This window comes from Rhyacophila brunnea, unplaced genomic scaffold, assembly GCF_057557595.1.
Source record: "Rhyacophila brunnea isolate RB1 unplaced genomic scaffold, BYU_Rbru_1.0 scaffold_24, whole genome shotgun sequence".
Lineage (NCBI taxonomy): Eukaryota > Metazoa > Arthropoda > Insecta > Trichoptera > Rhyacophilidae > Rhyacophila > Rhyacophila brunnea.
In genome coordinates, this window is record NW_028232904.1 from 12368147 (window position 1) to 12389412 (window position 21266).

Genomic DNA, 21266 nt, shown 5'->3' on the forward strand with positions numbered 1-21266 from the left:
CTATTTTCCATTCAAAAGATCTTCAATACTCCAATCAGATAGTTCCAGGTCACTCTCCAGCATCTTATTCCTCCCCTGCATGGCCGTCCTGGGCCGAGGCACTGGCTGCGTAACGACACTGCCATGACTCTGATTCGAAGTCAAATTATTCCCGTCAAATATAGAACTGGCAACACTGGTGGTGCTTCCGCCGTGCGCGTTGGTAGGGTGGGGTTTCAGCGGAGAATTCTGCACGCTCTTCGCCTGGAACATGGTCTCGATGCCACCCGCCGGTGGCTTGTCGGGCCTCATGCTCAGTTGGGCGCCGATGGTCTTGGACAACTCGGCAATCTTCGGACTCTGCTTCGTTGATAGGTGAATGGTTTCATTGGAGCTATAGTGGACGCTTGCATTGTGGTTTATGGGTTCTGCGTCGATGCTGAATGATAAACAAAAAAATACCTTTATACATAGATTCAAAACTATTATAAAGATGAAATAATATTTTTGTCTCTAAATAGAGTAGGTATCTTATGGCAAGGTCGGAGGTAGGATGTAAAAAAATGGACATAAATAGTGCACACTAAATTTTGTCCGTCAAACGTATTTGTTTTCATTGAACTAAGACTACAATGTATCGATAGTGTTTGTTGGTTTTTAAAATTCAATTAAACCCTGCGAAACCAAGCCATAATAGATAATAGTCAAAAAATACTCGTATATCTATAAACTATCTAAAATTATGCAATTAAACCCTGCCTAATCAAACCATAATCATAAATGTTGAATATTTATGATTTGATAGCCATTGCTGAATCCATTGGGTCAATGCTCTGGATTCAAACATGTATTGAAAAAAAACGACAGAAAAAAGCCACATGACTCAATGTCACGATCCATAGTTTTGTATGCGGCCTCTAATGTCTACCTGGGGCATATAGTAGATGAACACTCACTTAGATATGTTCCATTCGCTATCCGAGTCGGTATCCTGAGCAGCCCTGCTGTCCCAGTCACTCTTGGCCTGCACCTCGATGGCGGCGCTCACAGACGAGCTGGCACTGAGCGACTTCATCTGATTCGCGTCCAGATCGAAGAGGACCTTCTTCTTTGATAAAGAGCCCGTCGACAGGACACTCTTTAACACACCTATGACAGAAAAAAATAACAACAATAGTGTTAGTTAGATTACTTCATCTTATTTATCCGGACTAATTTGGTTGATCAAACGGGCTTGTTTGAATCGAGGCATTGAACAAATAATAAAATGTTCAAATTAATACTATCTATTGTAATTCTACAAAAACTATTATTTGTATAAAGCAGAATGATTCCTAATTTTTTCCCTAAGGGGATGGTCGTCAGTAGTAACGGAATTTGCTAAACCTCAGACATCATCTTATAGTTATGAAATGTTGACGTGATTAATGACTAAAATGATGAAACATACATATAAGAAAAAACGAAGGACTGAGCGCTAGAACACAATGGATGAGTGGGCTGGGTGGCGGCAGCGGCTTGCGCAACACAAACGTTTAAACCGTGTATGAAATGTTAGTAGACAATGTCTTTGGGCAAAATTTTGGGCATATCACTCATGGTTATACGTATGAGTTGCACACGCCGCTGCCCGCGCGTTCACTCTGGGCAAGCACTTAGTGGTATTCAAAGTCATATATTTCCGTGTTAATATCTGTTAACCTACCAATCTGTCTTCGACTCGTGTGAAATAATTAATCCAAACAGCTATGTTATCCGTCCGCCAATGGAAAGACAATCAACTTCATAATCAACAAGGTAATAAATATTACTAACAAGATTATAGATTATAGATAGTCAGGTCTTAACTAAATTTATATGATATCATCATAAAGTGGATAAAGCACAGCACTCTATATGCAGTGGTTATGAGCTCAAGTCCTAGTAGGTGAAAAGATTTAATAGGTTATAATTCAGTAAATAATGCTACATTCAAAAAATCTTGTCTATTTATTTAAATTAAAAAAATATAGCTCAATATTCAAATATTCACCTTTTGTAGATGTAGAAGCTGCATTACCGTTAACGTTTTCCTCTGAAGCTGATTTTCTGATATCTCCGCTTATCCGATCCTCACTTTCATCAGACGAACTAGACGCGCCCGCGTACATACTAGATAAATTCTCCTCCGATTTGGATATGCGGCCATTCTTCGGCTCCACATTGTAAGACTTCAATCCATCGTTCAAAACCTTAGTCAGCATTTCAATTTTCTTCACTGGCGATAGTACATTAGTCGATTCATCCGTTTTCTTATCGCTCAACCTAACCTGACCGGGCTTTCTGACGGGCGATGACAAGATGTTCTCAACTGACGTGGACGGTGTGTGGGCCATCGCCGATACAAGGAATTGTTTCCCATCCGATTTCTTTCTTATTGCCATCTTATCATCGTCAGATTCTTCAGACTGACTCAAATCATCTCCACTCGTGCTATCCATATTCCGTATATCATTATCAAGAACTATCTGATTCTTATACTTCTTTGCTTTAACTTTTAAAGAATCTTCTTTTGGAGACGTCTCTCTGTCTTGACCTCTTGCATTTTTACCGCTGTTAATTACTCTACTGATAGCCTGATAGCTTTCCTCGTCAAATATGGCCGTCTTACTGTCTCTTCTAAGTTTAGCTAAAATATAATCCTTATTGAGTTTATCCGCAGATTTGATATTCTCTCGCGATCTCATAACAGACATCGCTTTATTTTTGACGTTGCTCAGTATGGATCCGATTTTAATGAGCGATTGGCTTGTTCTAACGTTGGGAGCCTGTTTGGAAGTAGCGGAGGATTTTCGTGCACTGTCCATAGTCTTAATTTTATCATCTACGGCTACGACTATATCCTTTCTAATGGTATTGAAGCCGTCATGCTCCTGAAAAAAATATAATTTCGATTATGTGATCGATGTGCATGATTTTAATTTATCATACTGATAAAATAGTCCCACCAAATATAATGTGCATAAAACATACTGTTGTTAAACTTTGTGATTGTTCATATCAGAAGCGAAGGGTGGATGTAGGCTGTGGAGATTCGACATAAATAGTGCACACTAAACCTTGTCAGTCATGTTTATTTGTTTTTATTGAACTTTTCATTACAGATGGTATTGGTTAGTTATAAAAATTAAATTAAACCTTGCATAGATCCCAATAAGTATGACTGACAAAGTTTAGTTTGCACTATTTGTGTCGAATCACCCTTCACCACTGGTTCATATAAATATTCTAATAAATAATGTATAAAACAATACTGTAAAAATTTATTTTATCTCATTGTAGCCCTGAAAAATAAATCTCTGCGCAAAATATGTTATCTATAAAAGAATCTGCAATGCAAAATGCACTTTAATAAAATATTATATTATAGTATGCAAAAAAGAAAAATTAAGTTAATTAGGTTAATTTTTTTGATACCTTTGCTACAAGATGGCGCCTATGTCTCACGGCGGCCATGTTTTTCTTCAAAATATCCTTAGTGATGCCCTTGAACGACGGCCGGACTCCCAACTGCTGCAGTCTTTTTGTGACAATAAGATTGAGGTCACCCTTCACCGCCTCCATAATGCCCGGCTTCCTTGAGAGTCTGAAAAAATCATACATTTTAAAACTCAAAACGATTATGGTGTGTTCCAAATTATGAATATTAAAATGGTAAAGCAAACCTGTTCAACGAATCCACCTTTATTTTGGAATCTAATTCAGCGGTTGCATCTTCATCGTCACCGTCAGAACTAGTGTCGCTCTCCGCCGAACTGTCCTGATCATCGAACAGTGAACTTTTATTTCCTTTGACGCTCGCTGAAGACTCGTTACGTGGCATGGAAGACTTGGCCTCTTTCAAACTCAAATCAGGAGTCGATTTATTCAATCTCTTATTGTGTTCTCTGATATCACGCGGTGTTGCATTCTTCTGTTTCATGTTCTTCGGTGGACTGAGATCGGTTTCATTGAACAGCAGTTGTTTCGGTACGTATTTCCCTCTTTCTTTTATCATATTGACGCTACCGGAGTGTCCTGGTTTTTCAGCTACATTTTTTAATCTGTCATCTTTTTGACTACTTCCACTATTTGTTTTTTTGTGATTAATTATCTGTGGTTTAACTTTGATCTGAAGGCTCTCCGATGAAGATTGTATGTCGCTTTCATCGTCTAAATTGATGCTTTTGGATTTGTAGATTTTTTTGGCACTCTGATTTGACGCTCCTGACGACGGTTTGACCATATAATTTTTTGGTTTTTTATTTTGTGCATCTATTCTCAAAGATCCTGCAACATTTTTAAAAAACAAACTTAGCATACCTAAACTATTATAGTTTGGTTAGGCAGGGTTTAATTGAATTTTAAAAGCTAACTAGCATCATCTGCATTCTGTATTCTTAGTTCAATGAAAACAAATAAGTAAGACTGACAAAGTTTAGTGTACACTATTTATGTCGGATCTCAGAAGCCTACCTCCACCCGTTGCCACCGAAACGGACACTATTGAAATACAAATTTGTACGTCGGTCTGAAACATGGATATCCGGAAAAAGACTATTGCAATCTGATATCACAATGCAAGTGGGATGTTATAAAAGATTTACCGAATGCTGAAAGAACCGTTATCAATATGCGGGTGATCATCCACTTCCTCGTTTAACGTTTCCGCTACTAACCATGCAAGTCTCCCCAAGCTGTCATCCCCCCTTACTCAAATTTGCCTCTTTTGTGTGCCAATTGCCAAACAACCATTCGCCATAAAAAATCGGTTAATTACCCTAATATTCTCTCCCTTCCTAATACCCACGATAGCCGCTCAGCCCATAGCGTCGTGGGTCCCAGGTTCGAATCCTGGGTCTGGCAAATACACATATTGTTTTTCAGTTTGTGTTTGAGTCAGAGTATGGACCTAATAGGTTGAGCAAGTGGCTGACATCCATTTCTTGTAAAAACAAAATCTGTTAATACAAACATCCACTTCGTGGAGGCCCATATGGTCTTATTCGGATCGGAAAATGAAAACAGATATTCTCTCTATGGAGGCCTGTATATATCCCTTAGCCTGTGGGCCTCGTAGGGGCGGCCAGGTCTAGCGGAGCCAAAAAATGTATGGGGACCACCATGAAAGCGCGGAGAGTGAGCGGTAGACAGTCTGGCCGCTCGTCGAATTTGCAGCGTTTCGAGCGGCTAGCTAGCGGTGTGTCAAACAAAATTGACTGTTCCCCTCGCCCTTCCTTTCCCCGACTTCAAAAAACGTCTCCAATTGGTAGCGTTGGGTAGCCGCTGCTATGAATCTTTTGGATCACAAAATAGTTTGTGTTTTACGCGCGTCTTAGTTTGCTATTCATTTTTATTTGAAGGAAAATACCTACTAAGCCCATATTATTATAAATTACACTAGCATGTACCTATCCTTTTAGGTTTTTTTTTTTTAAGTACAGGTATAAATAATCTAATGCATTTAAGTTTTGTACTATGTATTCCATTTGAGTCGTTTTTTGCGACCCGGTTTTTGACTTACGGCATCTTCAGGCACTATGCGCACTCATCAATGGTAAATAAACACTGTCAATAAATGCAGTTAATTATATCTTATATAATAAAATTAATACAACAAAGTAGGTACCTACCTATTGAGTCAAGATTACCTACATATTGCCTGAAGATGTCGAATGCAGAGATGCAGAATTCCTCCAACTCACACGTACGTGTACATATAAAAAATAAACCACCAATATTATGTGTCATCACTGTCATCTTCAATAATAATTGGATAGGGAAATAGATACGTTGTTATTGTTATTAGGTACGTTGGTAGTATTCTTTATCAAGTCTCTAAACCCGCCACTGATATAGGTACACTGATGAAATTTATTTACGATAGTTTTAGATTTAAAATGCACATTAACCTTGATTTTGATATTAACAAGGTACACAATATGTAACAGAGCAAGGTTCCAATGAATTCGGCGAATGGCTGATAACCATTCCTCGTAGGTAACCAAGCTTCTTTGCCGGACGAACTATTTGGCGTATGCTTTTGGTCCGCGCACTATGTAAGATATAAAAAAAGTCTATAGGTATTATAGCAGGTACGTCCAAAATATTGTAATTTTGAAATCGGAAATGTCTATTTTTAACTAAATACAAATACATACCTACTTTAATTACGTTATTCCTGCTCATTATTATTATATTGCTGGTGACAAAATAATTTTGTTATGGGTATAATAATAATAATGCCGATTTCTTGTCATGTTTCTTGTCAAAACCATACGCGGTCAGCGCTGTGAAACCTTTTATTATTTTATTATTTTATTTTATTATTTAATTCTGAATAAAATAATGTATAATTAATTTTTACCAGATTTTATATAATATTATTATTAACGTTTCAAAAAATGCGCTTGTGCGTTACTAAACATTTCAAAGTTTTCAATTCTTATTGTTTTTTTTAGTAGTTCGGCATTTTTTCTGGTTCGGTTAATCTTATAGGTATGCTGAGAATTCACTGTTTTTGTGAAATACGGGATTTTTACATATACAAATAAAACCCGCTTCTGTGTGGGGAATTATATACATAAACCTTTATCAATTTTGATCTAGTGACTGTCGGGCTATGTAAATTATTTATGTTTATTTACATAATATTTTCCATATTTAGCTTTGCATGTATAATAAAATGAACACTTTATAAATATACACTTGATTACGTAGGCGAGTGTAGTCAAGATCTCAATAATTCTTCTTCTTCTTGGTCGTACACTCATGGCTGAGGATCGTGACCAAATTTGAATTTCGTCTTCCTTTGAGCGACCAAGACTTTCCATCCTTCTCGATCTTCCGCTTCTCTCAGGGCAGAATGGATGGTGCAATAATTCTTACATTATTACAAATTCACCAATACTAAAAACGTTGTGGAACCGCCATCATGTGCCGAGTTATGCCAAGTCCCAAATCAAGATAAATAAAAAAACATTATATAAACAGTTTTTAAGTTGCATATCAATTGTTTGCAAACATTTGTATAAAAACAATTCATAGATACTATTTTAAACAAATGTGCATTTTTTTTGTATTTCACCACGAATAGAAAACGTATGCAAACGCACAAACAAACATGCGAGCGTGGACGTGTCTACAGATTTTGTTTCACTAAAAGTAACGCCGTGTGGTCTCGACGAATGTTGTTTTGATTAAATCTCATAAATCTGTATGATACGGGCTGCCCAGACTACATTTAATTGATAACAATGTGTGCAGATGAATATGTGCGTAGACTTACAAATGTTTGTAATGTGCATTTGTTAAGCGATATCAGTTTACAAACAATGTGGGTATTTTACAAAAAGATCATACAATACCCTCTGGTTATAATCCAAAAAACTCTGTTCAGGTTCTCAATTTCTTTAAATATATTAAATAAATTTTTATATTGAAAAGGTGACGTGCCACTGGCTCAAACCGCTGGTAAAGGATGCTCCTACGTGGGACGTTGCATGAGCGTAAATTCAGATCAGCATTGGTTTCATTTGGGAAGAGGGACATTGCTACTTGAGTCATATTATTCAGATGTATGTAATCACAGCAATGATTTTGCAAAGTATTTGTGGATTGTAATAATGTTTTCTTCACAGTTTCTTTTATCATTTACAGCCTGCCACCATATAAGTGAATGGATATAAAAATCAGTATTAGCTATCAAATAATCTGCTTTAAATGGAAGAGTCACAACAAACCTTCTTCATAGGGGGGCAAACTCTCGTGACTTTCACCGCCTATCAACCTGCCCTGCAGTTCTTCGAGGCCTCTCTCTGTCGGCTGATCTTTCCTAACATCGGCCACCAGACTTAACTTCTTGGCTTGGTCTTCCAAAGTCTTGGTCTGCTCTTTGGCACTGCTCTCCAAGATATCAATTCTCTTTCTGTAGAGCGACTGAGCGTTCTGAGATTGCTCCAGATGAGTCAATAGTTTAGCTTGCAAGTCTTGCATAGATTTGCGATTCTCTTCGTCTGCCGCTTGCATCTTTGAACGCCAGAATCTCTCCTGGGCTTCTAGCCGGCTGGAAACATCGAGGAAATCTGGAACTGTCTGAAATTTAAAGAAAATACATTTTAGTTTAAAATTACAGTTTCTTAAGGGGATTGACCTCGTTTCTTTGATGTATGCATGATTAAAGTGAACTGATACCTACTACCTAGGCACCTTATTTTTTTAAAACATTATAAGAGCTATTTTTTTACACTTGAAAATTTATGTCAAACAAATATAAAAAATTGAGGATAAATTTGGGTGTTCAGCCTGTAGTTTGTAGTACAGATACTTGTATGATTATTATGCCACATTTTTTCGTGTTTATTATAGATTATAATCTTATTAAATAGTTTTACGAAATGAAAAGGAATTATTTTAAACCTCTTTATTTAGAAACTGGAATAGAGTTATATGCTAGGGGCGGCAGATTATATGAAAGTATGGTGAAGCAGGCTGGTATGGTGAAAAAGTATGGTGAGGCGGGCTGGTAATCAAGTTGTGGCAAAATTTCCACATTAACATTATATTATATGGGTACGTTATAATGACCAAAGTAAATCCTCCGTGATGCCCTGAATTTTTTGAATTTTTTCTCGTAAGTTGACGGTTATTGTTGGCCTGCTTCATTCAGTTGTATGAGAAAGCCGATTCCTTGCCCCTCTTTTTATTTAATACCTCTATGGTTATATGTAAGTATTCATACCAATCAATGTAATAAATGGTTAAATCCCCCATCAATAATCCTGTAATCGACAGAATTAGGAAGAAAAATATTATATCTAACTCGTGTGTTATTAGTATAGTTGTAACTTTTAAATAAATGAAAGGATTGAGGACAACTAAAGAAAGATATGAAAAAAGTAGCATTGCTTGACTCTGCATGGCTTGAAGGATATAGGGTAGGTAGTCAGAAAGTAGCCCATAAAACTCCCTAACCTAACTCGCCGCCTTTTTTTTCCCGCGCCAAAGTTTTGTTACTTCAAACAATGTATATGTCGCATAACTCGTGTGAAAAGCCAAAAATATACTTAATATTTAATTTCCCCGAATCCATGATTTTAATTGAAGTGAAAACAAACCCTCCCACATAAACCCTTCCACGTCTGTATATTTTTGTCAGTTCAACTAATATAATTATGTTCTGTTAAATATATTCAGTAATCGATTTTGTAGTTGGCACTTTTGTAGTTGGGTTGGTTGGTTAAAGACACCCACGGTGGCCGCGCGGCTTAAGCGTCGGACTATCATGCCGTGGGTCTCAGGTTCGAATCCTAGGTCTGACAAGTTATAGCATATTGTTTTTCAATTTGTGTGTGAGTCAGGGTATGGACCTATTAGGTTGAGCAAGTGGCTGACATCCATTTCTCGTAAAAAACAAAATCTGTTAATAGTAAGTAATTTAAAAGAAATTGATGCATTTCTTGGTCTTTTGTCATGATATCCATATTAGGTATAATATCGTCGGTATTTTGTGAAAAGGGTGAATCAACCATTTTGGTGAAATCGAGATTTTAATGAAAATACAATATGTACCCCACTAGCTTTGTTGTATAAAAACGGCGAATTTGTATCTCCACAGGAAAGTACTTAAAAACAATAATCATAAGGGCGAATATCCATTTAGTATTACGAATAAAAAACGAATGTGGCATATTAGGCCTTTTAAAATATTATATAATAATGCCTATTATAATGACAGCATTCTTTCTAAGCTTTATTATAAACTTGTTGGATATTTATAATCATCCACAGGTAATTAACAAACAAATGTCAAAACGTCGCTATAGGATTTGTTTCCCGAATAGACCAAATGTCAATTTTACAGGAGACGAAAAACAAATTTCATTGTCGTATATTTTAATATCAGTAGATGTATCAATCATTCTTTCAATACTGTATGATTGCAAAATTATCTAAGAATAGATTCCAAGAGTAATATACTGGTATAAATCATTAAATGCACAGAAAATGCGTTTTATTTACAAGTATTCACTGTGGATATTCGGGAAATTTTTAGCGCTCTCTCAGAATAATGGATATTCGGGACAAAACATGGACGTTCGGGATTTAAAACCGTAGCGTATTGCTGCACGGCCCACAGATTACTGAGTGGTCAAAAAGTACGCGCCTCAAATGTTATATTTATTTACACGATAATTGTTAATAATTACCTCTACTATTTAAATACTTAATGATCGTAATTACCCAAGTTCGTATGTAATAATAACATGCGGTAATCGCTTTTTCGGTTTTTTTCGGATTAAGTAATAAAATAGTTTTTAAGTAATTAACTATTTTTTTATATTTTATATTTTTTAATAACTTCTGATAAAATATATTATAAGGTATCTACTACTTCAATTATTAACCGCCGTCACGGTCATTTCTCCAATATTTTATGATGGTACTTACTCGTACTTGCTAACAATTTTATATTAATACTTTTTCCAAAAAAAAAAAAAAAACTATTTATATATATCTGTATATTATTATATCTATATATTTCTATAATTGACAATTAAACTTATTACAAACCACCAAATAAATATTATATATTTACTATTGTAAGGAATAACAACACAAAATAATAGCATGTATAAATTAATTACCATTAACTGCTAATATTAGGTAGGTACCAATATCCTTAGTATATAATATCCACCAAATAAATAGTTACTAACATACATATTAAATTAAATTAACTATCAGCGCATTCAAAAATAAATAATAGCATCGCCTTTATTTTCATAGAAATACCTAGATTAAAAGTAAAATAAAGACAGTTTGATTAATAATAATTTGAAATAATAATTATTTTTTACGTCATAGTAGTTGCCGGGTCATACTGTAGAATTCATATAACCGTTGGGATTTTGTGTCATTTATCAAAACAAAATGCAGTTATTTAGGTTAAAATAGTCACTTCCACAACTCGAACTGGTGATGTATCAGCTATGAATGATCTCTTCAAATTTGATGAATTCACTATTAAAACAATAGTAACGTTAAAAACAATATCAATAAGACGAAATTTGAAAGAAGTCTCCGGACGGCCGAAACATATGAAAGTGGGCGTGATTGTTTTAGAGCTAGACAGCGTGAATGTGGGAGCGAGATGCACGGCGTGAGCGCGGTTTGATTGGCTAAAGTCATATTCGGGAAATAAACACTCAGCCAGAGATATATTTCGACCAAAATTAACTTGGATATTCAGGTACGAATAGTTGGATATTCGGGAGAACACCACGGAGTAATTGTAACTTAACATGGCGTATTCGGGTTTTTTAAAAAAATATCTCTGTTCCTAGATAAAAATATATCGTTTTTATAAATGATTTCGGTAGAGTTTGATAAAAGAAATTGAACTGCATTAAAATGTCGATTTCGACAAAAATGGATATTCGGAAAACAAATCCTATAGCGACGAAAAGTTAAAAATCCTCCTGTAAAATAGCATTTTGGTTAATTCGCCCTTTTTAAAAAACACCGACAATATGATGATTTCTATCTACAAAAACGTTATCTACAAAAAAGTGTTTTTTTTTTTTTTTGAGATAACGTTATTTTACATTTACGGCTACACGATAGTCAAACAAAGTTATGTCAATCTTTTCTAATTTCTTATTAAATCGTCAGTAAAGTTTAACGCTAACTAGCTACATAAGTTACCCTTGTTTTCATATATTTTTTAAACTATCCCTATAAATTTTAACATCATCATAAGCAAGATAAATGTACAATACACAATAAATTATAAAATATTAACATTAGGTTTTAAATAAACATTTCCCTTGTTGAGTTACAAGAATCTAAAATAACGATTTTTGGCTCTCCTGTAAAGTTGCACTTTTGTAGATTGTGTTGTTTGACACTAAGGCCTCGAATTCTGACATGCTGCATGATTGAATTGGAAAAATTAAAAAAACGACAAAAGAAGTTGTTTATTGTAATGAACGCTAGTAGGTACGTACTGACTTCACAAGCCTTGAATTTTTTACTTATTTCAACAATATGCGTGGATATTTTTTCAATATTGTCGGCGAAAACACCAATTAGGTAGGTACTTAGACACTTAACCAGTGTCATAAACGTAATCCGATCCCGGCGGCATCCTGTCCGGTCGGATTTTATTGCTTAGGGTCGAAATGTTTTTAAACGATCGACACATTAACAGTTTTAAGAAAATTTTTGACGATATTTTAGCTCGGTATATCCAATAAGTTGCTCGTTATAACAGTGAATAAATGTATGAAGAAAATCATAAACTAAAATGTTAACGAATGTTTCCTCATTACATCCGAGATCTCGTTATATGAGGCGTCTAATTACAAAAAGCGACAAGTCCACAATTCAATATTTGCGGGAAACAACGTTTTTATGTTTCAAGCTTCAATTGTTTGTTTTAACATAAGATTATTTTTTCCGTTATATTCTATGTCGAAATTAGAACCAGATGGCAATTTTTTTCAGCCGATAAACTCTTAAATGTGATAAATATAGGCAAAATAAAATTGGACATAGCGCTACTTGTACCTCACTTTTTAATTTTGTCCGCATGAGGCACATATTTCCATGGCAGTGTTATGAATTTACTGGATGCTACAGAATGGGAGACGTCATTTGTAATATTGACCGTTCCCTTATTGGTTGACTTGAATACGCACGAAATCAACCATGCTTTAAATAATATGAAACACGGATGTGGCGCTTTTTGTAATAAATCGAGACTTAAAATATTTTTTTTCGTAGGGTTATGTCGCGTTTTGGAATTTATAGATCAATACATATCGTGTAAAATTAAACAAAGAATATGTGCGTATTTTTTTCTCGATTTTGACCAAATGTGGACTTATCGCTTTTTGGAATTAGACGCCTCATCTCATATCCGTGATCGTAATAACCGAGTTCGACTGTATGTATGTTTAATAAAAATGAAAGTAGTTTAGGACCTGGAAAAATATAAAACTCAAGGGGAAGCATGAAGCACCTAGTTCCAAAAGCCCCTAAAACGGTTTTTTTTTAATTTTTCAGTTAGATATGTATTTAGATGGATATTTTTGTTACTTATATGATGGCCAAAGATTGAACTTTAAAAAACGCCAAAAACCGTCAATACGATCAAAAATTATGGTAAATTTCAAAACCCGCTAAAATGGTAGGGTGTGCTTTTCAAATACCCCTAAAATGGAAAGCCAAAATACTCCATAGAATGTAACGAATTAAAAAATAAATACATAAAGTAAATCTACGGTTTTCTCATTTTTCTCAGAACTACCTAAAATCGTTTTAGGGGCTTTTGAAACTAGGCGCTTCACATATCCTCGTGTACGGTGATGATTTTTTACTTAATCCGTTGGCCTGATTGCTTTTACCGTGTCAATTAAAAATAAAGCAATGACAATATTCCAGACCGACAACCAGAGATAATAATATTTGATTCGCGTCTTACGAACCCTGCATTTAGAGGTACGTTCCACTGATAATGCTGTTTGCCTCTCACTTAGTCAGAGAATTAAGAGGCACCGTCTTTATCTTGACACAGATATGTGAACAATGAAATTAATCTCGTGGCGGTAAATGACTTATTAAAACGGTCTGCACTTATCACAAGATCTTTTAAGCGGAACACGTTTACGGTTTACTAATAGATTTCTGACTGCAGATAATAATATAACAATTTAAAATTGACACACCAGTTGTGAAATTTCTTTCAATCATGAGAAATTATTTGATCACATCAAATAATCAGCTGTTGTGAACCGTACGTTATAAGTGTGTCAAACTATGACACGGGTGGAAAACCTTTTTTACAACGTTTTTCTTAGGTCGTATTCTTATTTGTCCGGTACAAATCTTGCAATCGATTTTTAACTAACTTCCCGACTAGCTAGATATTTGAAACTTTTAGAATATATCAGAACACGATGCCAATGCATTTTTTTAATACTTTTAGCCATCTTTAAGTAGAATTGAATTCATTTACAGTTAATTCGGTTTCGTATGAAAAGTTATTTCGACACCATTATTGGTGGGGTCCTAGCAACTAAAATATTAATATATACGTGCGTTACTATGGAAATCACGAATGCCAAAGTGACATTTCAGTATTATTTCTATCAAATACAATTTTTTTTGATCGTTTAAGCTAGTCAAGTCAAGTTTATATGATTCAACAGAAAATTTAAAAACGTTGTATATAAAAAGTTCTTTTTATCTTGTAATTATTATGCATAAATTTTATCCGTATTTTTAACTACAGCTGAGTATTTTGTTTCCATAAAAAAAATCCCCTAGGCCAAGACTCACCAAACCACAACAAAAGTTTTTTTAAACTTTCCATTCCAAAATCTTTTTCTGCAATACTATTCCACTTTTAAAAAAATCCACCCGAATTTCAGGTCTAGTTTTTATAAGCTCTCCTTCCGAAAAGATTTTTCCAGAGAAGAGTCGATTTTCCAATTTTACTTGCTGCTACAAATCGTCGATGATCTTTAAAGTTACTAAATTCTTTCATGTGCCATGGTCAATCACCACTAAACTAGGGGGGTCGTGTCCGGAAATTTGATGTATGCAGTTCACCGTATCACACTTTTTACGGTGAAATGTTGTATCGGAAATATGTGGTCGTATATTAAAGACCGTTCAACCTCTTTGGATCGTATAGAACTGAAATAAAATTCATGTCTAAATAAAACACGGTTCTTGTCGGTTTACAGGAAGCCAGCGGCAAACAAATTTTGAAAATAGCCGATATACTGGATTAATTGTTAGGGTAGGTTAGGTTTTCATTCTTGAAGGAACAATATTGTCTGCAATGAATGCTTCATGAACAAAGCAATTTTTTTTCATCTCGGTGCTATAGAGATGACCGTATAGTATACGGTCATATCTTTCCGATAAGAAAGATCACGGCGAACTGTGCTACTGTGAAATGTAATACGTAGGTACAATTTACATGTAACCGCCAACAATGTACACCGTTAAAATGTAACTATTCTAGATTGTATTCAAAATAAAATAGTTTATCTCAATATTATTTTTAAGTTTAAGTGCATTTAATTCTTTTAATACATATTTACTGTTTTAAGATTACAATATTTGGATAATGTTATTAACTGTGCCAATACAGTAGAGTAAATGTTATTTTTTAGTCTTTTTTGGTTGTTTAAAATGATAGCGGTATTTACTTTAAGTGAATTGCATCAGATGCACGTGGTATTTGTTCAATATAAACTGATAAAGAACTTATCAGAATTATTTGGAGCAATAATTACAATGTTTAGTAGGTTTTAAATCTTTTATTATATTATTCTTTGAGAAGCTGCACTATTAATAATTGGAAGCGTAGTAAAAGTTATAGGTATCATGATATATGCATGATTCAGGGTTTATCAGGCAATAGATATTTAATTGATAAATATTTATGAAATTGTGTTGAAACTAAAATTTTTTGACCGTACATAGGCTCGGTTCGGTGGTTACAAGAGGCGTCTAATTACAAAAAGCGACAAGTCCACAATTCAATATTTTCGGGAAACAACGTTTTTATGTTTCAAGCTTCAATTATTTGTTTTAACGTGAGAGTATTTTTTCCGTTGTATTCTATGTCGAAATTAGAACTAAATGGCAATTTGTTTCAGCCGATAAACTCTTAAATTTAATGTAATAAATATAGGCAAAATAAAATTGGACGTAGCGCTATTTGTACCTCACTTTTTAATTTACTCTGCATAAGGCACATATTTCTGTGGCACTGTCATGAGTTTACCAGATGCTACAGCATGGGAGACGCCCTTTTCAATATTACACGTTCCCTTATTGGTTGACTTAAACACGAGCGAAATCAACCAAGCTTTAAATAATATGAAACACAGACTTGGCGCTTTTTGTAATAAATCAAGACTTAAAACATTTTTTTTCGTAGGGTTATGTCGCGTTTTGGAATTTATAGATCAATACATATTGTGTAAAATTATACAAAGAATACGTGCATATTTTTTTTTCTATTTTGACCAAATGTGGACTTATCGTTTTTTGGAATTAGACGCCTCATATATTTTATGGTAATATTTATTATTAAAATTTAGTTTATTAAGTTTTCTAAGCATCGCCTAAGAGATTTTTGACTAATTCATAGTTTTAATATTTTTTAATGTATTTTAAAAAACATCTTTTTTGAATTAGACGCCTCACATGTAAATTGTAGTAAGTATTACATTTCACCGTAGCACAGTTCGCCGTAAGCTTTCTCATCAGAAAGAAATGACCGTATACTAGTAGCGAAGGGTGAAGGTAGGCTGTTAAGATCCAGCATAAGTAGTGCACATTAAACTCTGTTAGTCATAAGTAGATGGTGTTGGTTAGTTTTTAAAAATCAATTAAAGCCTGTCTAACCAAACCATACTAGTTTTGGTATACTTTGTGCAATACGACAAAATTGTGCACACTTTTTATTCATACTTATTTGTTTTTGTTGGATTAAGAATATATATTACACATACTGTTGGTTCATTTGTTTAAATTCATTATTAGAGTCGCTTAGAATCACATTTTGCATTTTTGAGTTAAATATTAGTGATTCTAAATGCATTAATCTATATACAGAAAATAGTTGGGTATCAAAAGTCACTTTAAACTATGTGAAAATCGTTGACAAAGTTCACTGTTGGAGTCAAAACTCACATAATTCAAAGAATAATGAGAGTTTTGACTCCAAGGTCTTTCTAACCAATCAGAGAGCTCTATTTCTCAAAGTGTCATGGCGGATTTCGCATCTCAAAAAGAAGTTGCTGTTCACTTGTGTAGTCATTGTGTTTGATAATTTCGGCGTTATTTGTTAAAAGTTGACTAAAAATAATATAGAATTATTCAATATGGATATAAGTGTATCCCCAGTAATAGGTGGAGTCGTAAGGAAGAGAGGAAAGTATCCTGAAACTGGAAGAAAAATTATGCCAAGATTGACAGGTCAGTACCAAAATGTGATATTGAATTTCCATTCATAATAGCTTGTGTTTTGTCATCACTTATACCTTCTGTATAAAATATAAAGTTTAATAATTATTCTTAGCAGTCTCAGTAACTTAATTAAGCCTTTTTAAGAATTTGTCATTGGCTGTTGCCAGCCAATTTGCTCTGGATCTATAGGCTCTATTGTTTGACATGACAATAGTCACATGAGTATTGTTGCTCCATCAGTGTTGCCATCTTTTTCTATGCTGATTATAGTACAAAGGCTTAAAATTATAGTATTTATGAAAAAAATATAGTACAGGAACATTTTTCGTCTTGAATCCCTTAAAATTATAGTATTTTAGCATATTTGGCGTAAAATTATAGTATTTTACATTTTTCGCCGGTTCAAAATTATAGTATTGTACTATAATTATAGTACGGTTGGCAACACTGTGCTCCATACATAGTCACAATAAAAATAAGTTGGTATGTACTATTAGTTATTTTATTACTTTGCACAATGACACTGTCAAATATATTCAGCTCAATGCTTTAATGATATATTAATATTATTTATAACCATGAATACCTATAAAAGATTCCATTGACATCAAAATAAACTTTACAATGAGTGAGACTTATTTTTTCCAAGAGCTAATTATATATTAGTAGGTATCTACGTATTCCTTTTGTTCCACAATAAAGGACAAATACTTCCAAGGGTTTATTAAGTTGGTTTGTTTTATTTTGGTTTCAGATACAAGGCAAGTGGAATGCCTGTAATATCCCTTATGTACACATCAGAAAGGAGCTAATCTTTGCAAATCGTTGTCAATCAGAAGAATGCAAGAATTTGATCATAAAAAAATGTGAAATCAATAAAGTTCAGTGTCTGGAGTCACGTTAGGATGAAGATATAATATTATTTAGAATACAATTTATAATTACTGCTAATAATTATGTAAGAACAAAATAAAATATGACAGAATGTCCTACAATAATTGGTTTTATTCAAAAATCCAATAATTCCTACCAAATTTGTATAAAAAGTATGATGCATCTACAATCTACATGTATTAATATTTATGTAGCTTGGAATCAAAACTCACATTATTCCTACACTTTGGGGTCATAACTCACATATTCACAAAGTTGGTGTCAAAACTCACATTGTAAAAATTTTAAATGCTTCCCATAACCTTAGGAGTATTATATATATAAAAAATAATGTCAATCGACTCACTCCTTCATTAATTTTCAAGTGTGTTCAATACTTTTCTTCTAATTACTAAAAATAGTGCTCTGGTGGTTTTTTGTGATTATCTCAAAACTCGATTTTTGGAATATGTGAGTTATGATTCTAAGCGACTCATTTAGCCCTGCCTAAACCAAACTATAATAGATAAAAAATATTATTCTATCTATAACCGAAGCTATGTATGATTTAATTGCATAATTTTGGATATTTTATAGATAGACGAGTATTTTTTGAATATTCATTACCAACCTTCTCTTGCAGCTGTTTCCTCAGCGATTCGACTTCCTCTTCCTGCTTTTTAAGCGCCGCAGTCACCAGCTGATACCTCTCCATACTGTCCTCACTTTCCACTTTCTCCTTTGATGTATTCTTCACTGATTCAATACTTTCTTCAAGCTCCTTCTTCAACGCTTCAATCTCGTTCAAATGCTTCAGTCTCTCTTCTTTCTTCCATTTTTCGAACACATCAACGGTCAAGGTTTCTTTTTCCATGCAATCCCTTTCGACTTTATCATTCTCATCGACCGCGTCATTGCTTACCACTTCGTTGGGTCCATTTTTAATCGGCGATCTACTAACAACAATCAAATGTTCCTCTGGCTGTTTATCGATCTTATCCAATATATCTTTACTAATATTATTATTGGAATACAATCGTTTCTCCGTATTGTTCAACCTTTCTTTCAAGTCTTTTATTTCATGGTGCAATCGTTCATTTTCAAAATTATAACCGACCATATGTCCCGGTGATTGGCTGTCTTCATTTCTGTCGTTAGGTACAACATTCTGCGGTTGGAAATTGGAATGTCTTCTAACAAGATGTGACTGTAAGAAGAATTCATTTAAGAAGGCCTTCTCGCAATGTGGACATTTTTGAAATGGTGCATTTACATTCGTATGTTCTCCTGCATCGTGCCTGGTTACGTATCTCAGCAAGTTTGTTAAATCGCTGTTTTTAATGTTACCCATATTTTTCTGCTGCTTCCTCGTTTTATTGCGGATCTTTCTTATCTCGTCTTCCTTTGAACGGAGCTGACGTCTAAGATTATCGGCATCCTAAAAAAGACCAAATAACTGATAAACTAGTAAGCATAACTTTGACCGTAAACATGTTGCCAAGCTTAATGCAGAAAATCTGAATAATATAATAAATTACAAGTATCTATCTATGAATGAATGCGGAGGCATTGATCGAAACGACCAAAAAGATTCTTATACAAACAGGGGCGGCTTTACCTTAAGGGTTCGTAGGGACCATCCCCACATCGTTATGTCAAAAATACAAGTTCAATATTTTTATCACTGTCACAATATACATACTTATTTACATGATTAAATTAACTATTTAATTTATTTTAACATACTGGGGAGAGAATCAAATGACCCCATGGTGAGTTAAAACGCTCGCTGTATGTCGTTGTTCAAAACTGATAATAAGTCTATAATAATTATTAATAGGTAGGTATTAATTAAGTTAATATTTTTAAGCACGCTTTTTAAATGTGATTAAGTGACGACTCAGATAATATTATTATTTATTCTGAAAAATTACTCATTTCCTCATCAATAAAAATCATATTATTATAAGTATCATTTGTATAATATGAGAAAGTAGGTACCTACCTACTGTATGTATGTATATTTAATAATTAATGGCTAAACCCCACCACCTAGAAAGTCGTCGAGCCGTCGCTATATACAAGATGAAAAATGTGTGAGGAGAACTAAGTACAATCAACAGGCTGCATAGCACCTGTCCTGAATGTCGACTGCTTAAAATTCCTGGGGCTACACATCACGGCAAATGTCACTATGCAGAGAGAATTCGCCGTCCGAATGGGTATTTAGTGGCCTTTCAGGACGCAGGAATCCATCCAATTGACGTGAAGACCAGGCAAGCTAGGTTGTAATTATCTTTAGGTATCCATTGTATGTGGCCGAGACGGGTCTATCAATGGAGAACTTTAACTGTTTGTGTTACAACCATTGATTTACCATATGGATTTAGTTAAATTCACATACATTTGATGGGTATACAATTTCTAAGGTCTTAAGACCATGCGCGCACACATGGGGGGTTTTCGGGCCCGAACCCCACCCAGAAATGGAAAAAATACAAATTATTTAGGTAAATGGAATATTACTTCATCAGGAGACTTCATGACTGAGCATCGCGACCCAGATGATGTAGAAAAGACAAGACATCACGAACGACACAGACGAATCTTAATAATTATGACCGTTAAGCCACGCGCATTCGATAACCACTTGTGGATGCGACAGTTCTCAATAAATCATAGGTTATCATACCCTTAGTTATTTATACCTGTAAACCAGGTCTTTATCGCTAGATTTGTGTCTGGGTGTGGGGAATGTATCTGGAAAGCGTAGTATTCCGCGATTGCAGCAATGAAAAGTTATAAATAGTAGGCGGAGTATATGTGGAAGTCGGTGGCCACCGCCAAAAAAATCAATAAAAAAAAATTATTGATATTTTTTCAAAATGGTCCTCCTCCAACCTATTTTTCGGTGTGCGGGCTACTTACATTAGAAAATCTTTTTTTCAGCTTTACTTTCATAATAATTGGGCTCTATCTTAATAGAAGAAGGTCCTCTTCAATATTGTTTAAAATAGGTTTTCCTTCTGGAAGGACATCGAATTGTAAACTTAAAGGTCCAATACCTCAGCCATATCTCTGATCTCGGCTTGTAGAGCAGGTATGGCCATGTCCAGATACTTGCGGCACTGCAGTAGATACTCAACAGCGAGCTGCGCCAGCCGAAACAGCTTCACGAAGCCGCTGTCCAGGATCCGAACGTCAAAATCAACCTCCAGACGGCAGTCTAATACCTGAAAATTCGATGACAATGTTATTTTAAAATGATTTCATGAAATATAATTAGTCAGCGGGTCTTAACAGAATACAATGTTCTCCTAATAAAAATATCAGATTAATTTGATGTGGAATTACGATAGCATTTAACATAGACAGTATATTCTCTTGGGGCTCCTTGCCCA

The 21266-nt window shown here is 34.4% G+C and overlaps 1 protein-coding gene across 1 annotated transcript in view; it reads right to left on the bottom strand.

Annotated features, from left to right (window-relative positions):
* The window catches only part of LOC147069059 (uncharacterized), a 28998-nt gene continuing 7732 nt past the window's right edge, over positions 1 to 21266 (bottom strand). The window contains exons 3-10 of the mRNA XM_085951595.1: positions 20931 to 21098; positions 18497 to 19303; positions 7740 to 8091; positions 3684 to 4287; positions 3436 to 3604; positions 2012 to 2891; positions 936 to 1128; positions 1 to 418 (exon numbers count right to left, since the gene is read on the bottom strand). Coding sequence (XP_085807721.1) covers positions 1 to 418; positions 936 to 1128; positions 2012 to 2891; positions 3436 to 3604; positions 3684 to 4287; positions 7740 to 8091; positions 18497 to 19303; positions 20931 to 21098 — 3591 coding nt within the window. The remainder of the gene's footprint in view (positions 419 to 935; positions 1129 to 2011; positions 2892 to 3435; positions 3605 to 3683; positions 4288 to 7739; positions 8092 to 18496; positions 19304 to 20930; positions 21099 to 21266) is intronic.